General features: G+C 39.8%; 1 protein-coding gene across 2 annotated transcripts in view; it reads right to left on the bottom strand.

Annotated features, from left to right (window-relative positions):
- Nucleotides 1-16,740, bottom strand: part of LOC117774937 (rho GTPase-activating protein 26-like) — a 79,423-nt gene that overhangs the window by 15,022 nt on the left and 47,661 nt on the right. For both annotated transcript variants that reach the window (XM_034607667.1, XM_034607668.1), the window contains exons 12-18: nt 16,446-16,482; nt 16,116-16,181; nt 14,457-14,531; nt 14,267-14,351; nt 13,158-13,216; nt 4,275-4,380; nt 834-993 (exon numbers count right to left, since the gene is read on the bottom strand). In XM_034607667.1, coding sequence (XP_034463558.1) covers nt 834-993; nt 4,275-4,380; nt 13,158-13,216; nt 14,267-14,351; nt 14,457-14,531; nt 16,116-16,181; nt 16,446-16,482 — 588 coding nt within the window. The remainder of the gene's footprint in view (nt 1-833; nt 994-4,274; nt 4,381-13,157; nt 13,217-14,266; nt 14,352-14,456; nt 14,532-16,115; nt 16,182-16,445; nt 16,483-16,740) is intronic.

Genomic DNA, 16,740 nt, shown 5'->3' with positions numbered 1-16,740 from the left:
TGGGGTCACATTATATTTTCTTTTAATACATGTGCTGACACAGTATGAATCTCATTGTAATTTCTGGATTTATTAAAATGCATTGCAACCATTGCAGCTCGGGTTCTGCCAAACAAACTTTAAACTGCTAACTCTTCTTTCAACAGAAAATTTGCAAAACCTTAACAACAGCATACATTAAAGACTTTAGTGGTATTGATTCTGACACAGTTAAAATCCAAATAAAAAAATGGACTCTAGTCATGCTTTTATTTGTGCATATACTTGTAGTGCAGATAGTCATTTCTCTCCTCTGTACAGTAGAAGGACTTTGATCTCTGTGAGGACGCAGGTTCGCTCTATCACATGCACTAAACACAGCTGTTGCCTGGGAAGTCTGAATGTACAAGTGTGTGTAGGGGCCTGTGTGTGTGTGTGTGTGTGTGTGTGTGTGTGTGTGTGTGTGTGTGTGTGTGTGTGTGTGTTGGAGTTTCCAACAGTAACGCTGATGTATCTGTTGCCATGGCGACATCTGTAAGCAGCTTGACCTGCCAATAAGCTGCTTGGATCTAAGGGGGAAAGTGGCTTTGAAGTTTATGAGCAGTACAATCTATGCAGTTATTCGGTGTGTGTGTGTGTGTGTGTGTGTGTGTGTGTGTGTGTGTGTGTGTGTGTGTGTGTAGCAGGTGTTCAGATATAACGGTTTGGGTGCATTAATTGTCGGTTTAATGCACAATCACACAATCCCCCTAATCCCCTGGACAAAGCCAGGGGTTTCATTTAAGCCTGTACCACGTCACCAGACACTACTGTTGGTGTTATTCATGTGTGTACATGCTCACACAACGTCTCACCTTTTCATGGTGCTCTATGAGGATCTCCACCACAATGTTCTGGAACTTGATGTCCATGATGGCCGCCACCGTCTCCTCCTGGGGGCGGAGCAGAGTCGGCCCGAAGACCACACCCAGGTTAGCGATGGTCATCAGGTTCTGCTGGTCGTGACTGGCCACACTGGTGAAGGGGTTGGACAGAAAGAGAGAGAGGGAGTGGGTGGCAATCAGTGGTGGGATGTAGCAAAATACATTTACTTAGTTACTTTGCTTAAGAATTTTTCATTTTCAGGTGCTTTTCGCTTTTACTCCACTACATAGGTCAGCAAAGATCTGTACTTTCTACTCTACTACATTTTTATAGTGCATTATGTTACATGTATGTAAGTATGTTCATACTTTTATATTTTTTTAAATAATGACGAGAGGGGTGTTGATCCACTGATCCAATCAGAGCAGTCGGTGACCATTGACCCCGCCTCCTGCATTCAGAATTTAAAATGGTAATTGTTTTGTATTTATATAGAGCTTTTCTAGTCTTGATGACCACTCAAAGCTCTTTACAGTACAGTTTTACATTCACACACACATTCATACAGTGCATGTATTAGCAGCACTTTGTTGTTCTATGAGGGGCAATTCGGGGTTCAGCATCTTGCCCAAGGACACTTCGGCATGCATATGGGGAAGACTGGGGATCGAACTGCCGACCTTCAGGTTGGAGGACGACCGCTCTACCCCTCAGCCACAGCCACCCAGAAAGACATCACTTACTTATTTTTACTCAAGTGGAAAAGTGAATGTGGTAAATTTACTTGAGTAATTTTTTGTCCATTCATTTGTACTTTTACCTTTAACTACAATGTAAGAGTACTTCCATCACTGGTAGTACCACATTCAATCTCATCTCCCCCTAAACTTAACAGTCTTAATTCAGCCTTACTGCTCTTTTCAACCTGTTTTCAGCAGCAGCAGTGAGATGTTTTTAGAGAAAGAAAATCAAATTAAGAAAGTCAAGCAACAGTGAGGCAGACCAAGTGCTTGATATCTGTTGAATTTGGAGATTCAAAAGGAATCTCCTGAAATAAAGCCTCTGAAGAAATGTTAATGTTGCTTTAGAATATCTAATGGACGATTTAATAATACAACAATGTTGTGTTTACAGCTTGTTCAGTTCTGCCAAGCAACAAGAAATAAAAGCCAGTCTGTTCTTGCCTCCAAGGAGTGAAAAACCCTCCTCGGTGGAACTAATGAAGTGGCTGAATTGACAGGATAACACAGTCATAAACCTAAAACTGATTTTTTTAAAGATCCTGGAGTGTTCCTAACCATTTCTGTAACATATAGATCATGTCCAGCCACTTCACGCTGTGATTGGTCGGTTGCTCAGAGGTGGTAAAGAAGACAATCTTTCTCTCCCTATAAGTCTCTTTTTTTCCATTTCTTATGTAACTACTCTTGGCACTTCTCATTTTTACAAACGAGCGCAAACACCATGTAATAATTCACAGCGTCTGTGTGTGTGGCCGTGCAGATCAGGTATAAACACTGTTGGTTTGCATCCTACGAAACAAGTTCTGACAGATCATAAACCAACACTCACTTATGGTGGAAGTAGCAGATTCACCCACTAAAATATACACTGCCAAAGCAACAGATGCCTTCCCGTGAGAGCGCCTTATATTCTAATTATAATCTCCTTGTATAGATTTATCTGTCAGATCATTTAGCCAGAGTTTTCAAGAGCCATCACATGTCCACATACCATTATACACTTGAAATCTCTGGTGGAGAGTTTTATGAGAGTGCATTCTACTGTGCATGAACAATACTGCAGGGGCTTTGGAGAAAATATAAATAATAAAAAGCTCTGGCAACAAAAAACAACACCATCAACTGAGAGGAAGTCGAAGTCATTGACCACAAAAGATGACAGAGACCAAGGGGTTAGTTTTATCTGTTTATCTCATGTTTATATTTTTGAAATATGCTTTAAAGATAAAAACATGACAGTAAAGCTTAAGAGATTTCAAACTAAGACGCCCTGACAAGCAGAAAATCTTATCGGCGTAGAAAACATTCCGAAATGTAAGTTAAAAATCACACAATTTATAGAGAAAGCGATATACAGTGAGACAATCTTGCTAAATGTGACATAAATAACCTTAAATTCAACTGTCTTTTAATTTCATCCATTACACATCTTTTAATGTATTGTTTTGTCTCATTTTTCACACTGGAAATTTTCCCCAACCCTAATATCCGTCTGCTCATTGCATAACGTGAATGTTTCTATTTGAACAATTGACACTGACGATGAACCTTCTGATCTGATCTGAAAGAGACTGGGAGCCGAGGTGTGTTTATTGTGATTCAGCCATTCAAAGGTGTAATCCACTAAACCCAGGTACAGGTTCTCAGAATACCTGCATTAAATGTGCCTACGTGCTGTGTAAAGACATGGCTGACGGCCTGTTTTTCATACATTATATTTTGCTGCTGCTTTTGAAGAAAAACCTGATAAAGCCACAGGGCTTAGATGTGGTTTTAGACTGAAAACACCACGTCAGGCAGCTGAATTAGAGGAAGTATTACACATAAAGCGGCAGTGTCATGCTCAATGTTTTTTCTCTTACTTATAAGCGGCTGCAGATTTTTGGTTACAACCAGTTTGCCCGAAATGTTTTTGAATAGACATGAATTCAATGCCAACACCTGGATGAAAAAGTTGGATTTACAACTGTCGGAAAGAGACGATGCGGGGTCATGCGTCAGGGAACGGACTCTAGAGATCTTTGCAGGAGTCTCACTACAGATTTGTTGAACATAATTGAGTGGAGTACTCATCATTATCTATCCTGTTGAAACACTCTTGAGCTAAACAGTGAATTCAAATCAGCTCAACGGGTGAGCAGCCTCCTATTATCAGCTAATAAGCAGTGATTTGCGGGTGGCTGACAAAACTGGGATGAATTTGTCTAAAAGGCTTTGACGTTTTTTAATCTTATAATAATATAAATATAAAACTATTGTTCCACAAGCATTAATCATTTCATTTCTTCTTGAATGATTCTTTGAGCATTTTTTGGCTTTATTGTGAGCACAGTTCAAGCTTGAAATGGGGAGAGAGAATGAGGGAAGACAAGGCAAAGGGCCAGGTTGGAACTAAACCTGAGGTCATATGTGCAGTCAGGTAAATGAGATGACTAAAAATGGTGACTTATTAAACCAGATTTGGCACGGTTTGAACCCAAACACCAAGAAAACATTTTCCCTGCCAATCACAAAGTACTAGTAGATCAGTAAACATTGGCATAATGCATAAGGGCAGTAGAGTAGAGTGCACTGTGTGTGTGTGTGTGTGTGTGTGTGTGTGTGTGTGTGTGTGTGTGTGTGTGTGTGTGTGTGTGTGTGTGTGTGTGTGTGTGTGTGTGTGTGTGTTTGTGTAATGTCTCCACCTACTTGTTCAGGTGTTTCATCAGCAGCTCCAGCATCTGTCTGTTCTTCTCAGGCAGTCGATGCACCAGAGCGTGGATCTCTGTCACCCTGGCCTCCTGGTTGTCCAATTCTGATCAGACAGAGAAAAACAGGGAGACAGAGAAGGTCAGCATATATCAGAAACTATTTTTTTTTTTTTTTTTACTGATTCATAAAAATAAGAAGAAAATCGTCTACAGGTGAACAGTCAGAGTGCTTTCATTCCTGTTGTTACAAGGATGCAACCAGTTCTTATTGTGCAATCAGACACTTGCAAGACCTTGACTCTGCCGCAGAGACAAAGGACAAACTTGTATGTATGAATAAGCAAATAAGTGAAAAAAAGAGTGGACAGAACTACAAGTAACAGCTTTGGTCAGACTTTCTCAGACTCTGTGGATTAAATATAGAGAGGACTTCACAGCTGTAGTGCATGTATTAAGACTCCTCACTCATAGTGTGAAGGATACAATTTTACTGTTCTCTATCAACTTATGATGCAAGTATTTTATATGCAGCTAAAGCCTGATAAACCTTGTTATTCTGCACCATCCAGCTGCCCAGAGGTTATTAAAGAGTTTATTAAACAATGAAAGAAAGTAGTCCAGTTTTTTAAAGACTTGTTTGAAACTATTGATTATGGGAGAGTTGAAAAGTTTAGAGACAGAGTATTCATTTGTTCTTTTCACTGAATGAAAAAAATATAACCTTATGCCTGAATGTGATGACTACAACTTAGCAATTAGTATCATGGCTGAAAGAGTATTTATTTCCAGACGGAGAGAGAGGCAGAGAGCAGACAGGATTGGTAGAGTAATGAGCAGAAATGAATAAAGGAGTGGTGCTGCAGGATGAAGGAGCTGCATCCTGGTGGTGAACAGGTGGACAGACAGACAGACAGACAGACAGACATGAATGCAGAGAGACCTGTTGTTGACATATGACTTTAATCAGTCACGGCTGCAAAGACGATCCACAGAGAGTTGACAGGAGACTCTCGCTAGATCAGCCCTCAGGCCCTGGCTGTCAGCGCCAGGCAATACACTCACAAAACACACACACATTTTCTTACCATCTAACAGAGCTGTCGAGATCTGACACACACACACAGACTAACCAACTCAAACAGTATCTACAAATATTCATTAACACATAGAAGACACAGCGATCAAATGCTGCAATTGAAGACTAAGTGGATACACACCTGCATGACAAACACTAAAAACAAAGCGCATCACTCGCACACACACAAAGTCAAATATCTTTGACATGCACCTGCACATCCACAACACCCACACACACACATCCTAAAAGATGCATGCACATGAAAAGAGCTACACTCGTCCTTCCCTCTGGTTCCATATAATACATTATATTCTAATGCAGTCCATTGGATCTAAATGCAAATACTGTAAAAACACACACTGGCCACTGTGTTGAGTCAAAAACAAAACACCTGCACAAACTGCATTCAGAGCAGCGCAACAACACTGTGGTCAGTTGCTGTGGTGCCGAGTCACAAGTGATTACAACAAGCACAAGTCATTTATCATGATCGTAGCCTCCACCTCATCCATCACTGAACAGACGACAACGTTTAGAATTTTTTTCTCTTACTTTGAATGTCAGCCCTTTGCACAGAACACACAAACTATGCTCTGTTTAAATTTGTTATCTTTTGAAATTTCGGGCACAGGAATCTGAATACGCTCACACCTGCACACAAACAAGTGCGTACTTATGCAAAACATACAATCAGAATCCACGCACGTCCTCCCTTCTGGTTACACATGCATGTGGTTGCATGTCCCAACACTGTGATTAAGCTTTAACTTGGTGATGCTGCAAATTTGATAAAAATTAGAACATTTTCATATTTTTCACAACATGACAGTACACAGTACTGCCCCATGGTTTGTGGCCTCCAGCCAACCAGTCAAGTAGTTTACATCCATGTCTTTCCCAGACCTGTGGTCAATTAGAAGGGCACTATGAGAGTGCATATAACCACAGAGGCTAACAACCTAACCCACCATTTATCCGGATCAACTCCGAAACTTAATGGAAATCAATTAAGTATTTTTTCAGTAATTCACAGACAGCAATAAAACCATAACCGCTGTGGCGGGAGTAATGAAGAGAAGAGATATTGAAATTCCATAATGAGATGGACAGACAACCAGGAGTGAGTCCATACATGCCTCTCCCATCCGAGGACAATAAGTCTGGCCTCACATTTTACTAACATTGTCTGACCCAGGTTCAGGCTCATCATTGACTTTGGCCCACTCTTGTTACAAACCTCACTGTGCTTCTTATTCGAGTGATTATTTGTTTGAAACCAGATGGGAAATCTTGAATGTGTATTTAAAAAAAACCCAACATCTTCATTCTGGATCTGAATAAGCCAAGAAAAGAGCCTCAAAGTCTGGGCCTCACTTCATCAAAATTTTATGTGTGCAATCTCTTAAGCAAGCAGGGGTTTTGATTATGTATGGAGTGCAGACTTTTACAATCAAAGTCAGGAAAGCAGACACGTACACAACCATACACGGTAAATGAAGCGTGCTCACCACATCTGCTGACCAACGTCTCATCCTTAAACTCCAGCACCATCACCTGTTCTACTTTCTTATCATTCATTATTCAAATTCATAAATTAATCCTGGCCTGTGCCAGCAACGTAACCTATATTTCATCTGTAGCAGGTTTCCTGGATTCATATTGTGATGAAGTGCTCAAGAGAGAACAGAACAAATACAAAAACATCTACTATTTTATTTTTCATTTTCAACCATATGGCTGCAGTACGAAAACTCTTGAGGAGAAGGGTATGCTCTTTCGAATTTGACATCGTTTGTTGCTAATTTGAGCAGCAGGTCTCATTATTTAAATTTATTCGGAACATGATTGAAAAAAGAACAGAATATTTAAACATCTATTTCATTCTGTGGTTTCATTTGAAAAATTGCATCTTTCTGAGTCGTCAGAAACCAAAATACTGCAAATGTATGTAGTTTAAAACAGCACCAATCAATGTTTTCCTATAAACAGTAGGTCAAATATGATGTAATGAGTAAATCCACAGAGAATTATAGCCCAGTTTTGCAGACGTCCTCTCCTCTTAAGAGCATTTTTACATCTTTCAACTGTTCTTTTTTGGTGTTAAAGTGTTATGTGGTAGGTGTTTAATGTCAGCCACACAACAATTTGAATAATGTCCATCAACAGCTTATAGAGTGTTACAAATCTGAAGTAGGAGTAAATGCTGTGTATTTCTATTTGCCTTAAGTTCCTGTCTCTGCCCAGAATGTGAAATCTCCACTTTTCTATTTCATGTTTTCACATCAAGCTGAAAGACATGCTGGAATCTGTCTGAACGCCCCTGCAGAAATGATCATAATTATCATGGTGGAACTGAGAAAGCATAATGTTTGACCACTGTTTTAGAAGAAGGCTGAAATTACACCACCTGGCTGGCAGCAATACAACACCGCCTGCACCCATTCACGCACACACACACACACAAAGCAGTCTAAATTATTGACTACAGCGTTTCCATCGATGGGAGCGATGCCAGCAGGTTTTGATGTTAAGTGGAAAGATGTTACTGTTGGCCGAGCTTTGAACTCAACTTAAACTCTGGATGTGCTGTTTCTCGAAATCTCCCGTGTGCACATGTACCATCAAATGTCTTGTTTCAACAGATTATGTCCATGTACTGTTGGGATCTGTCCTTCACTAACATGGTCATCTTTGTCTGTAAAAGTTGTGTCAGGACCTTCGTGAAAACTGTCATCAAAACAAGTTGCTCAACAGGTACATAACTGCAGTGTCAGTAAAATGGGTGTTTCGGGAAAACAGAGCAGCGTGCATAGAGGATCATGAGCTTTGGATAGGCCATAACAATGTGTACAACAATGAAAACGATTTCCCGGCACTATGAAGGTACCACCTTTGCATACGCATGCATAATGTAGTTTCTAAATCAAGGCTGGTAACAAAGGGTGACCAGGCATTTGCCATCAGGGCTCCGAGGCACTGTAATTCCTTGTCTAAGGAGATTAGACTATAAAGCAATTTGTAACCTTGTTTAGAAAAGGGCTATAACTAAGTTTTATTATTATTTGTTTCATTACTACTGAAATTACATTATTGTTCTTCACTTGCTACTCACTATCCAGTTGATTTAACTCATGTAATGTGAGTAACCATGGAAGAGGTATAAAACTATGTTCAGTTGACTTGTGCACGTGCAGCACAGCAGTACAGGAAAAGCACCCAGCGTTGGTATTGTCGCGTGTTGGGTGGAGACGGGTGGAGCCTCCCATCATGTTCTGAGACAATGTTGTAGACTAAGATGTTCTAAGACATAATGGATATTACTCAGCACGAGCCAGTGGTATTTCTCGTCATTGTGAATGGTGCAATTGCTGTTCTAAAGGATAGGGGTTGGCGCCATATGTGGTCAGCCATCCTCAAAATAGGTGTATTAATTAGTACATGACGTGTCTACAAAGCTCCGTCAAAGTTGAGCAAGTCTCATGAGATCACGCTCTGCTTGAGTTTTTGTCTATCACAGTATTCTCATCATCGATCACACAGAGGCCATGCTCAAGCCATTTTTTTATTATTATTTATTTTCTTTTTAACTATTCAAAAGGATTAAAAGTATTTAAATTGTATGATTTCATTTGTCTTATTGTCATTGGCTTAAAAAGGCGATTTAAATTCGACTAATTTCTACTGAGTAAACTATAAAGGTAAGTTAGACTTTAAAGTTAATTTCCCTTGTCATTATTCAAATATAATTACAAAATTAGGTAGATGCAAGTTAAATAAGTTTTAAGTCAACATCAAATGTGAACACAACTTCAGAATAATAGTTATATTTATCAGTTTTCCTGTTTTTTTTGTTTTTTTTTAAAGTAAAATCAACTTGTCAGATTTTGACATTGTCTAGTAGGGTGAGGACTTCACACAGCTGTGAGGTCTCGGAGTTAAACCGCTGCGTCTTTGGGTTAAAAGGAAGTCAACTGAGGTGGTTTAGGCCCCTAATTAGGATGCCACCTGGAAGCCTGTCTGTTTAGATATTCCTGGCACATCCAACTGGTAGGCCGCCAACTTTGGGCCATATCCAGGAGTTTTATATTCCATGTGGCCTGGGAATGCCTTGGGATCCCCTATGAGGAGCTGGGGGAAGTAGCTAGTGAGAAGGGCATCTGTGCTACTTTGCTAAAGGCTATAAGGTCACTTGAAACTAACTATTAACACCTATGTCTTAAGGCTCACGTCTGTTCCAAATATTTAAAACTTGAATAGAATCAAAAGTGCGACACATCAATCATACAAACAGGGCTAACGCTGCGTACTTTCAGATGTCTTGAAAGCAATCATGGCATTCCACTCGGTTGTGCAGACAAAAAGGTGATGGAAATTGTTGTGTGAAAAATGAAAAAAGAGGGCCGGGGGGGGAGTTAAAATCCTTTTACGCTTCAATGGACAAATCGCTGCCTGAAGTGAATTGCTTGGTGGATTGTCAGGTTGGGAAACTTAGCATCAACTTTAAAACACATTAACCCCGAGCCACACGTAAGGTTCAAAAGGACACATTGTCAATCTCAGATGTTCATCAGGTCAAAAGGCTAAAAATGGATAAACCTGTCAAGGCAATTAACCGATTGAGTAGAAATGAAATGCAAAGACATAAATTAGCATCATGAGTTCAAAAATATGAACATAGCTATGAGCCCGATTCTGAAAAGTTAAAACGCATATAAACATTTAACAGTGTTGGAAAGGCTTCGGGGAATGAGGTTTCAGATCAAGTTTAACCATCTGACAAGAACTCTGAATACAGGTCTTACAAAAATGTGTTTCCTTGTGCCACGAGGAGTTAGCCTCTGAGTTATTTGCTTTTTCCCTGGTGAGTCATGTCGACGTCACAGACGCGCCGGAAACCTCGCTGTCTTGCACGACACAAAGAAAAAAAAAAACATTATCCCCCAAATCAATAAGTGTACAAATGTTCACGGCTATTTACTCGCCAACGTCGAGAAGTTCGATGCGCGTCTACACGTCGTGCCTGAAAAGTTGCAGCACCAGCGTCTAGACGTCCAAAATGAAGACGAGGAAGAAGGAATTAGCGAGTTCAGTTGTGCGTCATGTTTTCATCACGGACGATCGAAGCCAATAAAAAAGTATCTACTGGTGAGTCAGTTGACCAGGGGGTGAATGCCAATGGTATTCACACACATTGGGGAATAGTCTACGTTGGCAATGCATATCTGTATCTACTGTATATAACCTCAAATACATAAAGAAGAAATAGATAAAAAAAAAGTCATGGTAAAAATCTTTCACCTCTAATTCCACATACGATTTTTTCACATACGAGAAGTTTATGGAGCAAAAACGAGAAAAATGTTTGATGCAGCCCTGAGAAATAAGAAAAATCACCTCGCAGAATGAAAGATTTGATCCTAATGAAAATCGAGTGACAAAAAGAGGTGCAAATGTAAAATATATATTTTTTTAAATGTATCTACTTGAGAGACACAATGACAGCAAAACTAAGGACTACAGACAGTGTAATTACTGTATGTGTGATTTCTTGTTGGCACATGCCTGAGACAGGTATCTGAATTCCAGGTGGCACAGCCTTCATCTCCCTCCCTTCTATACTCCTTGTTTTTCTCTCCTCCTTTTTTTCCACTCCATTTCTTCCTTTTTCTTACTACCTCTGCTCTCTGATAAAACCAGAGTAGCGCAGGATGGGAGCAAATACAATGAGATGAAACAAGAGGAGGAGGAGGATTTGAGGAGTGACGGGAGGAGTTGGAAAAGACACGTGAAAAAAGAGAGGAGGAGAAAGGAGGAGCGGAACGAGGGAGTTCAAGCGAGGACGCTGTCCTTACAACACCTCGCTACTTCTGTAAAACTCTGCCTTGGAAGAAATACAAAAGCAGCACACTCTCAATATGCAGACACACACACTCTTGCAGACATGCATTCACACAGATTCATGACATCTAAATGCAGACACCCAAGTAAACAGAAACTGATGAATGGCTCGGGATAAAAGAGAGAGAAGAGGTTTAACAGAAGGAGAGAGCAGAGGTCAGGTCAAACGTATAAATTTCTTAACATATACGAACGCCTGGCAAGCACATGCTCTATTTTATGATTATTACAAATCCATGAATGCATGTTTTATAGCATGGGTGGTCCAGGCTGGTATCAGTCCAGTTAGCTTGGCATCCTCGACTGCCACGCTACACACTTCTCCTCTCCCCTGACACACACTTTAACACACTTTCTCATACTGCGTCCAGTTGGCCTCACTGTGCAGCCATTTCTTGGTTGTGTTGCCAGAGACACACGGTCATTTCCTGGACTCCTTTCCCCTGTCAGCTCGGCTTTTAAGAGGCTTAGCTACCGACCAAACAAGGAAAGCAGGTCACCGACACATCCTATCAGACGAGAGTAAACTGAGCGAGGAGCAGACTGAGCTGCACCTGAGCCTGATGGAATAAACCAAAGTTTCAAGCATTTAGTAGAACACAGATAACCACATTGTAGAAGAAGAAAAGCTAACAAAGATTAACTTAACTAAATTACACTGATTAACAGACAACCCAATCTTTTTTAGTTTATGTTTACATCCCTAATGAAACTTATTCCCACAGGTCCTCAAACGTGTGTTGATTACTTCTTACTGCATGCTTTCCCCGCGCTCTCCCCACCTTTCACACTTGGACACATTCTGTCCCCCCAAAAAGGGTTAGTTTTTAATCTACAAATGTTTATTTGTTATATGTTTTGATTTTGAAATCTTGAATTGTAAAGTTGAAGAAGTAGAAATGAAAGTGTTCTAAAACTTTTCACTGGTATTTTAGAATAAGGCCAGAAACAACCCGGACTCTGCTGTGAAGAGTCTCTACTTTAATGCTGAAAACAGATAGAGCTTGCCTGAGTTTATTTTGTTGCCTAGGAGCCACATGTGAAGAATCCAGTGCACTGAAATTATTTTGGCAAACTGTTCTCAAGCCAGATGAATGTGAATTATGAAGAGATTGTTCATCCTGAATCAATACACCCCACCCATCAGGTGTTGGTATGAAATAAAGGAACGTTTTTGCAGCTGCTGTCTGAAAAACACCCTGCATCCACTTAGTTTTATCACGTTATCACTTTAAGATCTGCTCTGCAGGCTATTACACTTCATGTGGAATTTGAATCTCATAAATATTTCATGAAAACACAACACGCAGCAGGTCAGCGACACGCTGTGTGTCACACACAACATAAAGCCGTGCAGTCGAGGGGCCTCCACCAGACCAAATACACAGAGGCATCCTCACAGCACAGTGGGTTTGCTGCTATCTCAGCAGGTTAAGGTCTATTTACAACTGGCAACTGGTTTAATAGCAAGTCGTGACCTCAATCACACGATGAGTCATATGATGTTCTCATTCTCCGGCTTAGGAAGCATCTTCAAACAGATTCATTCAGAGAGGAAATAGAAACCATCGTTACATAAAAAGGGAATCCATATTTAATCCAATTCATAAACTCAATATATAAACATGACTTTACCCATGAGGATTTCATCTTAAATTAGTACCAAACCACAGGATTCAGCGACCCACCGGTTTGTTGTAGGAACATGTGCACTCCATGTAAACCATATGATCTATTTAATTCAGTCTAATCAGCGTAATCCTCTGTGGCCTTAGAATAACTGTTTGCAGTGTTTTCAGTGGGAATCAAACAAACCTCAAACTGCAGGAGGGTTAGTCGTGTGTCCTACCAGCTACAATCACAGCACAGAGGCAAATAAGACGATTAAAGAAGGTGAAAACTCACTGGCAGCTTTGATGAAGCTCCTCTGGTACTGGTAGGTCATGAGAGGCGCGGGCAGCACCCTGCGGACACAGAGGACGGAGAGGTCTCAGGTTAGTAAACATAGTGAATGAACACCATTCTTCCTCGTGTCTTTTCAATTTTTCCTCCACCGTGCCAACGTGCACAGCTGGACATCAGTTTATCGCTGCCGCCTGAGGAGCGTAATGGCTCCTGCTGCTACTCAACGACACCTGACCTGAGGTCCTGATGCCGCCAGTGTGTCCACATGTGAATGATTTGTGTACTGACGTGTATGTGAGTGGTGCACGGAGTAAATGTGTTGCAGTAAATTGAGCACAGCTTGAGCACCAACACTCCTTTCTTTCCCTTCATGTATTTCTCAATCCTCTTAGCTGCCCATTGCCGACCCTCCACCGCCCTGATCCCTCCATTAACTCATATGTTGATCTGCAGCAACCTGGAAGTAAGGCTGCGGATGAACTCAAAGGACTCATTGACTGCATAAAGATTGACAACATGAAAGCTCCCCAGAAGGGAAACTAAAGCATCTCAATCACCCCCTGGTGGCTCGCTGCATTACATGTCTTAATTCCCGCCTCCTCTGTGTTAGTGGATGGGACATGGGCCAAACCACAAAACTCCAAATACACATCAAATACATTAAGACGGTTTCTGTCATTTTAGGTAGATTTAATAACATTGGTGTTCGTTCAATTTTGTTGCAATTTAAAAATCACTTATAGCAAATAGTGTACGAATTAATAGAGAAAATTAAGAATTGATTATGCTGAATCCAGGCCACAGATCCACTTTATTCTGCACACGAGACTGAAAGCAGCTTTATGCATTTATTCAAGCACTATGAGTGAAAGGAGCAGAAAAGTACAGTAATGAGAGGAATAATTCAAAGTCCTTACATTCACTGTGGGGGTTAAAATGTACTCTTATTCTTTGAACAGTCAAATACAATTTAACGACATCTGTCTGAGTAGAAAAATGGGGAAATTATGATAATTACTATAGAGAATGTAGTACATTACTATTCTAATTATATTTTACAATTGTGGTGAACATTCGTCATATGTTCATTTGAGCCTTTTCACACAAACCTGAGGTAGTGCTTGATTGCACTTGTGATCGTCTTTATCTCCCACTCTTGGTTTTCCAGCTCCACGTCAGCACACGTCTTTGGATCTGATGGGCATAAAATATGAAGATAAAAAGAGAGACATTTAATTGAGGAGGAGAAAATAGATTTTAGCTTCAGTTTTGACTAAATGTGTGTGTTTCTGTGTTTACCCATAGCGAAGCCCAGTAGTTTTTGTACTCTGGAGTTGACACCAACGATTCTGTACAGGCCCTGATCATTAATACCTAGAGGGAGAAAAGGAAAGAACCTCCTGTTCTTATTCAATGGAAATTTTAGAGCGACCAAAGTAGATGATCAATTCCCTTACTTTCTCAATTATACATGTTGTTGTACACTGTTTTTGAAATGACTAAAGATTGAGGTGGCATGCGGCTGCAAAGGAAATGTTATTAATTAACAGTTAAATCATCCAATTACACAAAACCTACAATTTGCATTTAATGAGGGTATATTATATTATACTATATTATTTTAGTAAAATAAAGAAGATTTTAGCATTTAAGTACATGTGCATTTTCCTCAACAGTTTATTTATCAACATCCATTATTTTGTCCCCATTCTATGTCCTCCTCGTGTAAAGAATAATCGTGGCAGCTGAAGAAGAACACGAACATCATTATATTCCATCAAAATGTAAATGTATCTGCCAAGTGATGGAAGAGGCAGAGAGTGTATAGCAATGGATTGGTGCAGCACATGAAGGGAAAAGGTAATGCTCCTGCACATGTGAACCTTTCCTGTGACATTTCAGAAGAATGACAGTGGAGAGGGGACTTCCTGGTGCATCCAATGATAACATACTCAGAAGGTGAATGGTTTAAAACCCGCAGGTGACCTCTGACACCTGTCATTTCAAAGCAGCCTTTACCAACAGCTTGTGTGATACATCTTAGTGTATGGAAATGTATTCTTTTTATAGATGTGTATTTATTTACATGTTCAGAGACTCTTGAGATTTTGAACAGTTTGTTTTTTATGAGAAGGGATAAGTATCAGCTGTACATACTATTACATACATATGATTACCACTACTATTCTGCCACCGACAGTGGGTTTCAGTTGCTTTTCAGTTGCTATAGCAACTTCTGGTACAGCTCGAGAGGTGCTCAACTGATATGGCCACAATTTTATCAGATCTGCGACCAAGCAAATATTGACATCTTTTTTATCCCCTAATATTATTTATATAATCAGTAAATATGCTTCTCTTTTGTATAATTTATTATTATAAAGTTATTAATTATTACTGCATTTAGGGACCATTATCATCAATTCATCTGCAATTATTTTCTTGATTAATCACTTGGACAATAAAATCTAAGATAATAGTAAACAAAATGTACTTTAGAATATCCTCAAGTCCAGAGATGATATTTTCAATGAACTTCTTTTGACTTGCAAACAATCCAAAACACCAAAAAGGATGATCATTAGAACAGCTGCCCATTCATTTTCATTGATCTGACTTATCATTCTGAGTTTTACCACATTATGCAAAATGCTTGTAATCTTCTCATAGTTGACTTATTTATATGAAAAACAGAATCAGTCTCTCTTCACATTTGATTTGCCTGCAAGTACACTTGATGTATTTGGAAGTAATTATGAGAACACTAAGTAAATAGAGTAAGAAGAAAATAATCAGAGATGTCGGCTGATATCATAGTGTCCAATTCTAGCCGACAGCTGCTGACGGTTCAGACAGCAAATGCACCACAGTGTTGCGACATTAAACACAGATCCTCTCAAGGGCAGCGTATCATACATAAGAAGCAGGAAATCCACAGAATCTGATGTAACATCGTACCTCGCGTCTCCACTGCATAGATGAATTTTTTCATCACGTTAAACCCAGTGACATCCAGCTGGGCCACTGACGGAAAGAGGGAGAGGAACAGAGGAGGTGTGAGCCGCCGCAGTGAAATGTGTCAGGGTCAGAGGGAAAAAATGGTTTTCATTTACATTTGCTTTTCGAAACAGGATAGTCATCCATTATTAAATGGTGAGAATAAATAATTGACATAATCTGCACGGAATTTATATTTTAGACATTCGGAATTACTCTCTGGATCGCAAATAAAAGCACAATAGAGTATTTTTATATCAATCAGTTAATGAATCACTTAAAGCTACTTACGGCCTTCAGCCTGGTTGTCTTTGTTCAGATTGTAAACCTGCAAACAAAAAGAAAACACCAACTTCTTCAGCTAATTTACAGAGAAGCCTGATGACAGAACAAAGGATTTTATTAGATATTCTTCTACATCTATCAATTAGGTTTTGAATGTTTCTAAGTTAACGCTGCTTATACCACTGTAAATGTCAACACAATAACTAAGATTGATTCACAGAAGATTGAAAAACCTCTGCAACAGAACATGGTAAATGGACTGTATCTACATTTATCATTTCTAGTCTTATTGACCACACAG

This window comes from Hippoglossus hippoglossus, chromosome 14 (assembly GCF_009819705.1).
Source record: "Hippoglossus hippoglossus isolate fHipHip1 chromosome 14, fHipHip1.pri, whole genome shotgun sequence".
Classification (NCBI taxonomy): domain Eukaryota; kingdom Metazoa; phylum Chordata; class Actinopteri; order Pleuronectiformes; family Pleuronectidae; genus Hippoglossus; species Hippoglossus hippoglossus.
The sequence above is the reverse complement of the archived record's forward strand: the minus strand, read 5'-3'. Positions and strand labels throughout refer to the sequence as shown.